A 14,888-nucleotide genomic window follows, 5' to 3' on the forward strand; every position below is an offset into this window, starting at 1 on the left:
CAATGTTTACTGAGCACCTACTATGTGCCAGACTCTGTTATAGGCACTGGGGATACAGCAGTGAATAAAGCAGTTCAAATCCTGCTCTCTTGGAGTTGAGAATTCAGTGGGGAGAGACAGACAGTAAACAGACAAATATACACCTGTCAAGTGGTGATAAATGTTGTTGAAGACAAAGCAGAGTAGACGGGACGCAGAGTGCAGAGCACAGCAGTTTTAGGTAAAGGGAGATCCTTCAGGTCTGTTACTCTGGAGGAGTATGTTACATACCTGCTTCCTTTATGCAACTGACATGTTCCAGAAAAGTTAGATATCGATGAGATTTGTTTTGCATATTAACTCATATTTCAAATCAAACATAGCCAAGCCTTGCAAATTAACATGCAGCAAATCTCTGAACCTCAGTTTCCCCATAAGGAAAATGGGTTTGATAATTCTCGCCCCAGCTAGTTTATGCTGTTGAGAGAGATTCATGGGGTGAAATTTTAATTATGTGGATGTACTTTGTAGCCTGCAAAGCACTTTATTACATCAAACTAATGTTATCGTTGTTAAAATGAAGACATCGTTAGCAAAATAAATTACCACCTCCAAATAGAAATTCTGTGATAATCCAATTTTCATGTATTTAGTTGGCTAAAATGAAGATTACACTTGCATGTTTTCCAAATCTGGGCAGGCAGGGATGGCATCTTTGTAAGCCTTCTGAGGCTTGGGAAGCACTCTGTGTTTATCCCTGGCTATGACCTGCTGTCAGCACTAAAGAGCATCCTGACCCAAGCCTATCTTCACCTTGATCTATCTGAAATAAGAGCATGAGAATGAAGAAAACCCCCACCAGCCTTCTTAGGTGCAGCTCCTTGCATCTTGGAATACTCTCCATCCAAAACATTTGGGGCATTATAGGCCTGACAGACATGGAGGCGGGGTTACTCACTCAAGGCAGAAGCTGCTTGCTACATGGATTTCTCTCCTTGTAATACAACACTCTGAGGCAAAATGGAATAATTTCCACTTGAAAGGGAATTCATTTTATTCAAATAACACCACCAAATAGCAAGATTGAGGGTACGTATCTCCAGGAAAAGGCTGCACAGCAATTAGATGCTTATCTGTGTCCCTGCCCCCATGGGACTGCCTGAAGGTACAGTCATGGCTTAACTATAGGAATCTACAAGAACAATGGAGAGTGTGGTTTATAAATTATTTCTGTCATTGTATGGAGGATGAGATTAGACTCAGGGTGGGTGGTGGCAGGTTGCAAGATCAATGGCAAATGTGTCCTCACCAGACATTTCTTTTTGAGACAGAGTCTTGCTCTGTCACCCAAGCTGGAGTGCAATGGCATGGTCTTGGCTCACAGCAACCTCTGCCTCCTGGGTTCAAGAGATTCTCCTGCCTCAGCCTCTTGAGTACAGGCACCGGCCACCACGCCTGGCTAATTTTTATATTTTTAGTAGGGATGGAGTTTCCCCATATTGGCCAGGTTGGTCTCAAACTCCTGACCTCAGGTGATCCGCCTGCCTCAGCCTCCCAGAGTGTTGGGATCACAGGTGTTAGCAACTGCGTCTGGTCCTCACCAGACATTTCAAAGACCTCAGAATGTAGCTCTTCCTTTCAGAGACAGACCAGTAGCAATTCATCGATTAAGAGACTTTTACTCAGTGTCGACTCTGGGCAAATCATCCTATTAGGAAATATGGAACAAACCCCAAAACGTTTCCAACATAGGCAAGGAGCTCTCATTTTAGTTGAAAACAGAGCAGAGTTCTGTGTATGAAAAGAGGAGCCCTAAAGAGGATGTGGGAGACGCTAATGCACTTAAATTACATGATCCCATTTGATCATCATCACCACAGAGTAACAGCAGCATTCTTATTCCCATTACATGGAGGAGAATACTGAGAGCTGAGAGGTTAAATGACCTGCTCATGATCACACAGCTGGTAAATGGCAATAAAATGCTCATTTTTGGTCTGCTTGACTCTCATGGGGCCAGAATCCAAGTGAAGTTTTCATATTGATTTTGCCTCCCTATTGATTTTGTCAGGGATAAGCATATGTTTTAGAAAAACAAAATGACATTTGCCGTGCTTCCCTTCACTCCATTCCTTAAGGGGAGCTGAGGAATCACTAGCTTTAGATCTGAAGCTCTAATGTCCTTTTCTGCTGATAAATGATATTTCTAAATAAATTTTGTCCTTGTCCATTTGTGTTTCGATGACCAGATCTCCTTTTCCTGACTGAATACTCCCTTCCCCCACTAACATCTTCCCACGTTCGCTTAGCTTCTTTCTCTCTTTCCTTTTCCTCATACACACAAATTCAGACACACACCTTCCCACCTCACACCCATATGCAAAATAAAATTAGAAATACCACCCGACTCACAAGGTATTTGGGGAATGGAGATCTTCAGTCAGTATACCCAAACCCGAGCACCCCAGGCTCCCTCCCTGCCAAGCCCATGTGAGAGGCAGACAGAGCTTGTGAAAAGGGGCCCAGACAGCCACAATGATGAGACAAAGCTGCTCTGAAGGAAAAAGGGCCATGTGTGCCTCCCCGTGTCTGTCCTGTGGCCACTGGAACTCACAGGGCTACCAGCTGCTCACGGCCACCATGTGGCATACTGTTCTTTCACTTACATGTCAGATGCTTTTAGAACACGAAAAGGTTTCCTGGCCTCTTTTTTATTTTGATGTGTGCTGATAAATTACGGAGGAACAGCGTCTGGTTATTCGAGAATAGAGGCTGAGCTGATTAGCATATGGCCCTCATTTCAAGGGATTGCTCATTTTAATCAGCCAGTTGAGAAAGCATAAATACTTATTTATTTATTAAGTATGCCATCACCCAGAGGAGAGGAACAGGGCAGGTAGGTGAGCTATGACACCCAGGAAATTGAGGATGGTGATGGCACCAATATTCCTGCAGTGTTTGATGTTTTTAAGGCTCTGCTCCCCCCGCCCCCCACTATTTGATACACACTGGTGTGACTACCCTCTTGGTGCATCACGGTACCCACCTTAGAATAGCGGAGCCCTGGAAGGGGAAGGAAATAGAAATAGGAAGGTGGGGGTGGGGCCCGAAGAAGCAGCTCCAAGTTCAAGCTCTGTGTCTGGATAAACTCCCATTGTCTTTCCTTCTCCCAAATCAGGGACACCCATGGGTCCCAGGGTGATGCTGGGTTGTGTGGAGGCCGAGAGCAGGAGCATTAACGCTAGAACAAAGTTCAAGTCCAGGCTTTGTCACTTAATGGCTGTATGACCTTAGACATGCGACTTAGCTTCTCTGAGCCTCAACCTCCTCATCCCCAGAATGGGGCTCAGCCAGCTTCCTAGATCAGGCTGAGAGGATTAAGGAAGCGTCTTATGCTAAAGGCTTAGTGCAGTGCCTGCTACCTAGCAGGGGCGCGATAAGTAGTGTCTCTAATTATGATCTAATCAAGCAGTGCTTGCCCTGGGCAGGCCCTGTTTAAGGGTTTTACATAGATTTTCATTTAACCCTCACATCTCTGTTTTACAGATGAGGAAACTGGAATCTAAGATTACACTGGAATTTACAGACGAAGAAACTGGAATCTGAGATTTCACAGTAGTGAATGGTGAATATTCAAACCCAGGTAGACAGGCTCCAGAGTCCCAACTCCCAATCCTCTGTACACAGCCTTTCCGAGGAGATGACGCTGGTCTTCACGGGTGTTGCCCTGGCAAGCCGACCTCTCAAACCCCCAGGGTTCCTTCAGTCCGAGTGGAGAGCAGGGAAGGTCGTGGGGCATAGTCGAGAGGGAAAGGCAGGATGATGTCTGGAGAATCCACATCAGGGCTGAATCCCAATCTCCCAGCTGGAATGGGCAGCTGAAACCAGGCAGAGCGCCCCAGCCCGCTCAAGGGGAATCGAGGGGGGAGGAGGGGGCAAGTCCACAATGCTGAGACTGGCGGTCAGAGCACCGCCCCCAGGAGCGGAGGGAGGGGTGGCGGGGCTGGGGGGTGCCCAGTTGCCGTCCCCGCCGCTTCCTTGCCCCTACTCGCTGGCGCCCGAGTGGGAAAACAGCAGCTGCCCGCTCCTTCCTCCCCACATCCCCGCTACCTGCCCAGTTCCCGAAGCGAAGCGCAGGCTGCGAGCCAGCCGGGCCGAGCCCACAACTTTGCAGCCTCGGGCAGGGCGAGAGCCGGCGTCCGGTGCTCCTCTTCTCGGCGACCAGAGCTCGGTGAGTTCATTTCCTCACCCCTCTGCGGCGGCGGCAGTGAGGCGGCGGAGGCGCGGGGGGCGGCTTCCCTTGCGTCCGGGAGGCAGTGGCCGAGAAGCCCGCGGCCGCCGGCGCTGCCGGTCTTTCCAAGGCTCTGGCTGTGCCGCCCTCTGCCGCGGGCGAGGCGGGCGCCAGTGCTCAAAGGACAGCTCCCTGAGCCCCGGGACCCCACGGGCGGTCTCTGCTGTCCCTTCTCCCGCGCAGGGCCCGGGCTGAGACTGCCTACCGAGCGCCCCTCACTCCCCTAGCCCCCATCCTTCGCCGCCTTCCCAGCGCTGCGGCGCATCTGGCTGCTCCCGCGCCCCCCTGGCGACCGGCGCGGGGAAGGCACTTGCTTCGCCGGAGCCCCAGGCCAAGGGCTCTCTGGGGCCGGCAGCGCCGCCGCAGCCCCCGGCGGCGCATGACTGGGGGCGGTGCCCAGGCCCCCGCGACCACCCTGTGGCGTGCACTGCGCTGCGCCCCAGCTGCAGGGAGAGGCCCACGCTCTCCGCGGAGGCTGCGGGTTCCCGGGGGGCGCTGGGACCTGCAAAGGGGATTCCAAGGTGACCAGTCGCCCCGTCCTGACGGGACAGCCTGGACGGAGGCCCCGTGGCATCCGCCCATCCTAGGTGCAACCGCCTTCCCAGAACTTTTCTCGCGCCTCCGGCTGGCCAATTCCTTAGCCCCTGGAAAAGTTCTCTCGGGCGCACGGAATCCTATTTCTCGGTGGCTTCCGAAGCTGGCCAGGAATCCCGGCTGTGAGGCGTGGAGTGGGATGGGGACGCTGTGAGGGCTGCGCACGGCGGCGGGGTCGATCCCAGGAAAGGCCGGCCAAGCATCCACTCGTGCGCCCAGGGCGGGCTTGTCGGCATGGAAAGGATTTAGGCGCCATGAGGGTTGTTTGGGTTTCTCTCACCAGGAGGGCGGGAGGCGGGCGCGAAAGGGGGATTTTAATTTCGCCTCAAATGAAAACGCTCTTTGCAAAGAAATAGCCCGGGCAGCCAGCGTTGGAGAGATGTGCTGGCCAGGACCCGCTGACACAGGTATTCTGGCTGCGTCCCCACCCCACCCGGTGCCCGAGAGCGAGTGTGAGTGTATCGATTGTTTTAATTGATTTTTTTAAGCTAGGTGGCAGAGGCTGCGTGTCTGTACACGCAGATACATACATACACAAATACAGATACTCAAGCGCACACAGATTACACGTACAGAGTCACAGACAAGGACACACACACACATCGTGGTCCCGCACGCACACATACCTCCAAAGAGCCTTGGGTAACCGGTGAGGTCCCTGAGTGCTGCCCAAGATGTGTGTGTGGGTGGGGGCGCAGGGAAGGAGAAAGGGAAGTGTGAAGCAGGATTTCCAGCAGCTCAAATGCCGCTGATACCTCTGCCCCCGACCCCAAATCCTTCCCTTTCTCCTCCTAGGGAGGTCTGAACCAGAAATCCCAAATCTGGGCTTGTTTCCACAGCCACAGAGGGGAGGAGTCCTATCCCCCAGCGCCCCCCACCCTCACAACTTGTACTGCTGTGCCTGACTCTACCGCGCCAAGGCACCGAGCTCGCTCAAAACCCCAGGCAACACTCACCCCCATGTAGGGCCTAGACCCGAGGCCGCTGCGGGCTCGGGGTCTCTGGCCTGCCTGGTCCGGGGTTAGGGAACTGGGGAGGGGAAATCGGCGGGACAGGGGTTTGGGGGCGTGGAGTCGCGTGCAGAGCCCCAGAGGCGCGGCACGGAGGAGCGCGCGAGGGCGCCCCCTGGACGCCGCAGTCAGTCAGTCCTCTTCTCACCCCGGGTCCCGCAGGAATGTAATCGAGGATGCTGGCCCTGCGGCTGCTCAACGTGGTGGCCCCCGCCTACTTCTTGTGCATCTCCCTGGTGACCTTCGTGCTGCAGCTCTTCCTCTTCCTGCCCAGCATGCGCGAGGACCCCGCGGCCGCCCGGCTCTTCTCGCCGGCCCTGCTCCACGGGGCGCTCTTCCTATTCCTCTCGGCCAACGCCCTGGGCAATTACGTCCTGGTCATCCAGAACTCCCCAGACGACCTGGGCGCCTGCCAGGGGGCCTTGACCAGGAAGGTTCCGTGCCCCTCACCTAGCACCCACTTCTGCCGAGTGTGCGCCAGAGTAACCCTGAGGCACGATCATCACTGTTTCTTCACCGGCAACTGCATCGGCAGCAGGAACATGCGTAACTTCGTCTTGTTCTGCCTCTACACCTCCCTGGCCTGCCTCTACTCCATGGTAGCCGGCGTGGCCTACATCTCCGCGGTCCTTTCCATCTCCTTCGCCCACCCCCTGGCCTTCCTCACGCTCCTGCCCACCTCCATCAGCCAGTTCTTCTCCGGTGAGTGGGCCTTGGCAGGCAGGTTGGGCTCTACACAAAGACCTCCCACCCCAAAGGTTGCCGGGCCCCAAACTCCAGCCCCAAAAGTTGCCAGATTTAGCAAATAAAAATACAGACCCTTCCACTAAATTAAAATTTCAGATGAACAACTCATAATTTTTTCGTATAATCATGTCCCAGATATTGTATGAGATATACTGAGAAAATTTGCTATGGCCTATCTGAAATGCAAATTAAGCGGACATGCTGTATTTTATTGGCCACCTCCCCCCTAGCCCCCATCATCCTCATCCATCATGCTGTCCATATGCTCACAGAGTTGTGGCATCCAGGTAATATACCTGCTGTGTGCCAGGCACGGCTGGGTGCTGGCCATTCCTCCATGTAGCCCCATGAGGTACAACCACGCTATGACCGTCCTCTGCCTGGACCCCAGTCCTGCTTACATGTCACCCAAGGACTCTTCTCTCCAGAGGTCTCACCAACCAATTGCAGTAATATTGAACTTGTTGCCAGCCCAGCCCAGCAGGAGACTAAGCCTCGTCCCCCTGCCTATTATGTTTGACCTCACCAGCCTGTTCTCCAGCCTGCTGATGGCTCAGAGCAGAGGGAACTTGGGTGGGAGAGGCAGGCATTTTTTTTTTTTTTGAGACAGAGTCTTACTCTATCACCCAAGCTGGAGTGTAGTGGCGCAATCTCTGCTTACTGCAACCTCTACCTCCCAGGTTCAAGTGATTCTCTTGCCTCAACCTCCCGAGTAGCTGGGATTACAGGTGCGTGCCACCATGCCCAGCTAATTTTTGTAATTTTAATAGAGACGGTGTTTTACCATGTTGACCAGGCGGGTCTTGAACTCTTGACCTCAAGTGACCCACCCACCTCGGCCTCCCAAAGTGCTGGGATTACAGGTGTGAGCCACTGCACCTGGCTGAGGACTACACTTTAACTGGTATGCACAAGGACCGCTCCCTGATATCTGGCCCTAGAAGTACTCAGCTCCTGGTGGCAGTTCTTACCACTTTATTCAGCCCTGAGACTGGCTCCTACTGCGTTTCCTTCCACTTCCTCCCTATCCTGGCCTTTGACTCTGAATGGCTTAGCTTCCACAATCGGTAGTGTCTGCATGCTTGGGCCTTCGTGTATAGCATTGTTATCTCCATTTCTCAGATGATGAAACCGAGACTCAGATGGGATTAAGTGGCTTGCCCAGTATCTTCCTACTACTGAGTGGCAGTCTCTGGTCTGCCTTTCAGGTCCTTAATCCACAGCTCTTCTGTAGTGGCTCAGGGAATAGAGCATGCTTCCTCACCTGTTGGCCTTCTAGGAGCAAAGAAAGACAGGGGGCAGCTACTTCCACTGAAAGCCCAAGATTGTTTTGAGGTGCCTGGGCTGAACATTCATAAAATTTCTGCTCTACTCTGGGGGAAGCCATCATTTCAGTCTTTGTGGTAACTACAGCCCAGTTCTTCCCAGGCACAGAACTATCATGCCATTTGGCAGTGGGAACACAGAGATACAGAGGGGACCCAGCTACGGGGGCTGCCTTCAGGGCTGGTGGCTGAGCTGGGTCCAGAACTCACAGCTTTCAGGCCTTCTGGATCCCAGCACTGGCACAGGAGGCTGCCGGGACCAAAATAACCAGGACGGGGGAGGGTGGGTGGGTGGGCTAGGGGGTGGAGTGTGAGCACAGGCAGGTGGAGGGATGAGAAGAGCCAACAAGCCTGCTTATACTTTCTTTTCCAAGTAGTTTCGCCAACCGTAAAAATGGATGGTTCCAGAAGGAAGACCTTGAAATGGTTTGATTTGAGATAAATCTGGGCTTGAGTCCTGTCCATATGTGCTAGGTTTGATCTGATGGGAGAACAGAGCCAGTGAGTGCCCACCTTGGGGCCCAGACTCCTGTGCCAGCATAAGGATGAGTTCCAGTGTCTTTCACTTCCTCACCATATCCACTGGGAATAGGCGACCAAGACTTCTTACCTCTAACTCTCCTATCTCATCCTTTGTGACCTTTCATCTTTCCTCTTGACAACCCTCCTTCTTTCCCTCCCATGACATACACCCCACCTGCTCAGCTTTCCCTTTCCCATTCCTCTTGTTCCCCAACCCTCAATCCGAACAGTTGGTAGCACCGTCTTTCATCTGCTCAGGAGGGCAGGTGGACAGGAAGGAGTAAAAAGCATGGGTTGTTTAATAGAAATTGAGTTCGAGATCAGCCTGGGCAAGATGGTGAGACTCCGTTTTTACAAAAATAAAAAATAAATAAATACACTAGTCAGGCATAGTGGCATGTGCCTATTGTCTCATCTACTCAGGAGGATGAGGTGAGAGAATTGCTTGAGCCCAAGAGTGTGAGGCTGCAGTGAGCTATGATAATGCCACTGCACTGTATCCAGCCTGGGCTACAGAGCAAGACCCTGTCTCAAGAAAAAAAGAAAGAAAGAAAGAAAGAAATTGAGCTGTCCCCAACTCTGGTACAGATCTGAGTCAGATCTGTCACCAGAGCATGGATGGCCGTGAGTTTGGGCCTTGAGAGCTAAAAGTGGGAGGGGTCTTCTAGTGTGAAGGTGGCTGCCAACCACAGGCCCTCAGCTAATCCAAAGAGGGAGGCGGCTAGTTAGTTAGGTGTCAGAAGTTGCCCTTTCTTTTGGCTTTGTGGGACCAGTACATGTTGCTGTGTCACCTCTCTGAATCTTATTCTTATCTGGGAGATGCCACCCTCTGACCTGTATCTTGGCATTTGGGTAAGTACACCAGCATGATGGGTGCTACCAGAAAGTGCAGTAGGAGGGAAAGGGGACTAAAGTTCATTGAGCACCTGTTATGTACCATCCACTATGCATGTCACATTTCACCCATTCCTCACGACAAGTCCATATTATCATATCCATTTTTAAGGCTCAGAAACCAAAGACTCAGCAAGGTTAAGTTGCACTAACACCACACAGCTGGTATGATTCCAAATCAAGATTTGGAGTTGGGGCTTGTAGCCTCCAAAGTTCATACTCTTTCCACCACACCACACTGCCTCTTGGGGGCTGCCTCTCTGAAGCTGCTTCTGGAATGAGCCACTTTGGGAGGGAGGCAGCTACTTGTCCTTGGATGTACTGAAAAGTATGCTGAGTGATTATTTGTCAAAGGTGTTATAGATGCTTGTTGGGAGGAAGGGGCAGGGGAGATTGACTGATGTGTCCTTTTAGGCCCATTGGGAAAATTCTGTGATTTTTGAAAAGAAGCAGAACTATTATTACACAGTTAAGAGGAGCTGAAGCAGCCAGGCTAGGTAACTTCAAACACTTTTAGACAAAACAGGTCCCCAGAATAGCCTTTTGTAGCTGCTGCATGGGGCCAAGAAAAGGCCGCAAGGTCTTTTTCTCATGCCTTGATTTAGTGCCAGGAAAAAACCCTGTGGGAAATGACTTCCATCTGCCCAGGCTTATTCCTGGGGCAGTGTTGCAAGGCAGGCCCAAGCTTGACAGCTCTGATGTTCTCACATCACAGCTCGAGGGCCATCTTTGTCTGTCAGCATTCCTCACGCCAAAGGGCACCATGGACCTGGGATCTTCCATCCCGCACATGGCTGCCCAAGCTAATCTGTGCCGACAAGGAAGAAGTGGGTCAGGGGAATGGCACAGCCCAATGTGAGCCCTGTCCCACTACTGCCCCTGGGCCAGCGGAGGGGCTGCTCTAAATGGCAGCTGGGCCTATCTGTCTCCAGCTTTGTAAAAAACAAAACAAAACAAAAAACAAACAACAACAACAAAAAAATGGGTATCCAAGCTCCTAGGGATGAGGACAAGAGGAGGCTTCTAATGAGAGAATCTGAATCAGATCCACATCCTCCCTGATTGCTGAGTCCACCACTGCTCATACTGGACAAATGTTGAAAGACCAGTTCCCAGGACTTTGGAAAATGGAGGCTGGAGAGACTTGGGAAGAGGTGGGCTGGGGCAAGAGAAGGCTAGGGAAAGGGCAAAATATGGTTGAGATTTTCAGGGGCAGAATAGGTTGTAAGATGGAGTCCTTAGTGGAGATACCCCCACCCCACCAGAGGAGGTGATAGGGTTGCCCTACAGGGAGCCAAGGGCTAAGGAGGACTTTCGAATTAATGCCAGGGTCCAGTGCCCTGGCTGCTGGGCAGATCAAGGTAAGTGTCTTTGCCACAGCTGCCAAAGTTGCAGCCCAGCCAGGACTCTAAGCCCTGAAAAGGAGAAGGAGAAAGCTTGATAGTTTCAGGAGTTAAACTTGAACTCATTTTGGATGTAGTCTCCTGCTCTGTAAAAATGACCCTCTGCTGTGAGCACCACACTGAGTGTGAACCGGAATGCTGACCACTCTGTACATCATTTTCTTGAATCGTGCAGCCGAATGAAATCGTTAGTATTATTATACCCATTGTACAGATGAGTGAACTTCAACTGAGAGGTTGGGACACTTGTGTAAGTCCACACAGCTGGGAGACTCAAACCTAGCCTGGACCAGCCATCCAAACTCTGAGGAAGAGTGTGGGAGCTCTTACTCAGTGATTATTTCAAACCAGTAAGAGGAACTGCTTGGTTTAGAGGGATTCTGGGGAGATCCTGCCCCATGATACAGGGCCAATGACCTTGGGGGCCTCTTCTAGCAAGATTTGATTGACAGAACCAGCTCTGGTGGAATGCTGTGGTGGCCACACTCTCCTCTTGTTAACATTAATGACTGAATTATTCTCTATGTTGGTGCTCTGGGCTGCTCTTGAGACTAATCTCATGACTTATTCTTCCCAGCTCTCCATCATGCTGTCATTTTCCTGAGTCCTCTCAACCAGCGCTCCCAGAACAGTACGGAGAAGGTGCTGCGGTCTAGACAGCTGCCCAGACACCCACTCCCTCTTTAGGGTCCTCAGCTCACCCCTCTCTCCTCCTGAGCAAAACCCCTCACCCTGCTTCCAGCCCAAAAGGAGAAAACAGAGAGAGACAGGCATCTCCGACTCTACAGAAATGTTATCAGCGGCCAGATGCTGCCCCAGGAGCTGAGGGCTCTCCTTGCTAAGCTCATCAAGCTTAGCTGTTTTCGCCAGGTCTCCAGTTTTCCCCTCTTGCCTCAGGTGCCATTCGATTCGCACCAAGAAAAAGTTAGGGCAGCTGGTTCTTCCTCTCCCTCACTGCAGCTGCAGCGCTGAGGTTGCTAAAAAATGTAGTGTCAATCTCATTAATCTCCCGCCCTCCCAGTGGAAAGCCTGCCTAGATCACAGTTCTGCAGGTGGCCTGGGTGTAAAGCGGCTCTGGTGTTTCCCCTCCTGTTACCCTGCAGGAGCTGTCCTGGGTTCTGAAATGTTCGTCATCCTCATGCTCTACCTCTGGTTCGCCATCGGCCTGGCCTGCGCTGGCTTCTGCTGCCACCAGCTGCTGTTGATCCTCCGTGGGCAGACCCGCCACCAGGTGCGGAAGGGGGTGGCAGTGAGGGCCCGGCCCTGGCGCAAGAACCTACAAGAGGTCTTCGGAAAGAGGTGGCTGCTGGGCCTGCTGGTCCCCATGTTCAATGTTGGAAGTGAGAGCTCCAAGCAGCAGGATAAGTAGCAGACACTCCCGTCATTTATCTCTCTCTCTCTCTGTCTTGACTCCTCCTGAGCATAAAACCATGGCAGCCTTGTCTCCACCCATGACCCAGTACAACTTTGTGCTGGTAAGGTCCTAGCATCTTCCCCCCGCCTTCCACCCATAAGAACAGTGTGGGCTGGTGGATTATGACAAGGAGGAAAATGTCCCCCCAGGCATTTCTAGGCTCCTCACGAGCCAGCCAGGTGGCTGCTAGCCGTTAGACTGCCTCTGCTTTTGTTCCTTCCCCTTGGGATCCCTGCTTTCCCCCTCTTCCTGGCTCATCCATTCTCCACCAGGTCTCATTCATCACTGCTGTCTGCTAGAGCCCTTCCTCTCAGCCCCCATGTTGGGAGAGGGGAGTGGATTCTTGCTGCTGGTATGAGACTCCCTGGGACCTAGAGGCTAGCAAATGTTTAAAATCACCATGTGTAAGAGGCAGCCAAGTCAGCTCTGCCAACAGCTAGGGGAGTTGGGAAAGAGTGGGTGTGTGTCCACATCCCCTCTGTAGGAAAATGAACTCAGTAGCTTGCTGCTCCCTCACCCCACCCCCCAGGTTCAAGACCCTTTCTCTGGGAGACAGAAGTCAATGGCCTGCTTTTTCCAAATGCTATTCCCTGTCTGCCCTGCCCCATCTGGCCAGCCCAGCCCAGTCCAGGACCTGGCTGGATGCTTCGTCTCCCTGGAACTCTTCCAGCCTTTCTACTTGATCTCCAGCCCCCAGGTCTTTGCCAGATGATGGGAAAGCAAGGAAGAAGGGACAGGGAAGGAGAATTACTGATAAAGGAAGGAGGTATTCAACTGTATAACCATATGGAAGTGTGTGTGTGTGTGTGTGTGTGAGAGAGAGAGAGAGAGAGAGAGAGAGAGAGACAGAGAGAGAGACAGAGAGAGAGAGAGAGAGATGGGTGGTGGTGAGAAGTGCTGTTAGAAACATATAGGAATAATGCCTATGGGAAAGGGAGAAGTGAGAGGGACAATTGGGTTCATTTATGCCCTATACAAAGGGCATTCCAGCAGCTGAAACTCTTCAGTGTTTGAATGGCTGCCTGTGAAGGTAGTGAGTGCCCCATCACTAGAGGTATTCCAGCAGAGTCTAGGCAGTCGTCTGCGGGCATGCTGTGGAAGGGATTTCTGCACAGGGTTATTCTAGGTGAGGTTACACATATTCCTTCCAACCCCAAGGTTCTGGTGTCCTGGTTGTGATTGCTGGACCCAGAGGCAAGATCTGCAGAGATGTCTGTGAGACATTTGCTTTCCTGGAGGGGAGTGTGGGCATGGGAGGGGTCTGAAGATCAGTACCCAACCCAGCCACTGAAGAGAGAATCTATGCAGAGACAAGGCTACCTGGGTGGTTCAGGGGACTGACATTTGAGGACAGGGAGATGGAGCCATGTCATTGTCAGTGGCAGGGCATGGGGGGCAGTGGTGAGTTAAGGCTGGGGAGCGGAGATGACCAGAATATAAGGGTGCAATTCCCAGACCATCCCTGCGCATCTGACTGACTCCGGTGGAGGCACTACTGTGTGTTTTCTGAAACCCAGAGGACCAGACCCCTGGGGCATATAAGGGAGTAGGGACAACACAAGTGCCCCCTCCTGACTGGGTCCCAAAGCCAGTATGACATCCATGCAGGCAGTAGTGCTGAATCCACGCCCTGCAATGTCCAACCGCCAACTGCAGTGATCTGCTGATAGCTGCACAACACCCTGGGTTCTTGAGCAGAGATTGGGAGGACTTTACTGTGGTTCTGCCTTCACGCCTCCTAGACAGCTAATGTAGTACTGGCTTGACCTGCTCATACTTCTCCCTCCCATATTCATTCATTCATTCATCCATCCTACATATATTTATTGAATGCCAACTACGTTCCCAGCCTCTTCCAGGCACTGGCAATGCAGTGGTGAACAGGATGACAAGATTCATGCCATCAGGGGCACCTTGTCACGTCTGTGCACTGATTCACACCCCCTGAAAAATGGTCACTCTGCCATCTTGGTGGTTGGTGGGGCAGGTTATTTGGAAAGAAAGGATGTGATAGAGATGGCTGAAGAGGGGAAGCCTAGGCTGCCTCAATGGAGGAGTCACCAGGGGCATCTTCACCCCCAATTCTGGCCATACTTAAGCAATGGGAGGGAGAGGGAGGAGGGGAAGGTCTGGGCAATTTTGGCCTTGACTCTTTCCTGACCCCAGAGCTCAAGCTTAGAAGCCAGCCCTGCCGTTTTCAGCCTCCTGAAGTCTCAGCACGGTGAGGCCTGACATCCTGAGGACGGGCAACAGGGAGACCTATAGGATGTTGACTACTTGCAGACTGGTCAATGGGGGATGAGGGTGGGGAGGCTGCCAGGTGTGAGACCTGAGTAGCATTTGTACACATGGCCCTGTATTGTCCTTGAAGAACATCAATAAAACATATGGTTTTAAATTGGATTTGATATGATTGTATGGGCACTGTTGATAGCAGGGCTGGACTGAACTGATGCAGCCATACTAGCTGTTCAAATATTTAAAATAAGTATTGAAAATACTTCTATCTTAGTTAGTAAATAACCTTGGCTCAGATTCTCTGAGTATCCTACCCCTTCTGCCCCTGCTCCTCCCTGGGAACCCTTGATTCTCTCCACAATCCAGCAACTAAAGTGATGAGGGCCCCCCAGCCCGCTGCAGCCCTCAGTCAGAGTCCACTGTGATTTGCCAGGGCTGGGCCGTGTGGTGCAACATATATATCACCTCTGG

At 52.1% G+C, this 14,888-nt stretch overlaps 1 protein-coding gene across 4 annotated transcripts; it reads left to right on the forward strand.

The window, feature by feature from the left end:
* Positions 1-3,618: 3,618 nt before the first annotated feature.
* On the forward strand, positions 3,619-14,577 carry ZDHHC22 (zinc finger DHHC-type palmitoyltransferase 22). 4 transcript variants are annotated; one of them, XM_033187309.1, is made up of 5 exons: positions 3,619-4,210; positions 5,215-5,271; positions 5,704-5,826; positions 6,037-6,576; positions 11,869-14,577. In XM_033187309.1, the coding sequence occupies exons 4-5, from the start codon at positions 6,051-6,053 to the stop codon at positions 12,132-12,134; spliced, it is 792 nt and encodes a 263-aa protein (XP_033043200.1). In that variant the 5' UTR covers positions 3,619-4,210; positions 5,215-5,271; positions 5,704-5,826; positions 6,037-6,050; the 3' UTR covers positions 12,135-14,577. The 4 variants fall into 4 exon arrangements, with proteins under 4 accessions (XP_033043200.1, XP_033043201.1, XP_033043203.1 ...); XM_033187310.1 differs by lacking the exon at positions 5,215-5,271; XM_033187312.1 differs by lacking the exons at positions 5,215-5,271; positions 5,704-5,826.
* Positions 14,578-14,888: the final 311 nt, after the last annotated feature.

This window comes from Trachypithecus francoisi, unplaced genomic scaffold, assembly GCF_009764315.1.
Source record: "Trachypithecus francoisi isolate TF-2019V2 unplaced genomic scaffold, Tfra_2.0 Lachesis_group3, whole genome shotgun sequence".
NCBI classification, from domain to species: domain Eukaryota; kingdom Metazoa; phylum Chordata; class Mammalia; order Primates; family Cercopithecidae; genus Trachypithecus; species Trachypithecus francoisi.

What these genes read in the sequence shown, in the direction of transcription:
- ZDHHC22 (XM_033187309.1), top strand. Translation starts at nt 6,051, where the DNA reads ATGCTGGCCCTGCGGCTGCTCAACGTGGTGGCCCCCGCCTACTTCTTG. An exon ending in CATCAGCCAGTTCTTCTCCG is followed by an intron (nt 6,577 to 11,868) that starts GTGAGTGGGCCT and finishes GTTACCCTGCAG; the next exon opens with GAGCTGTCCTGGGTTCTGAA.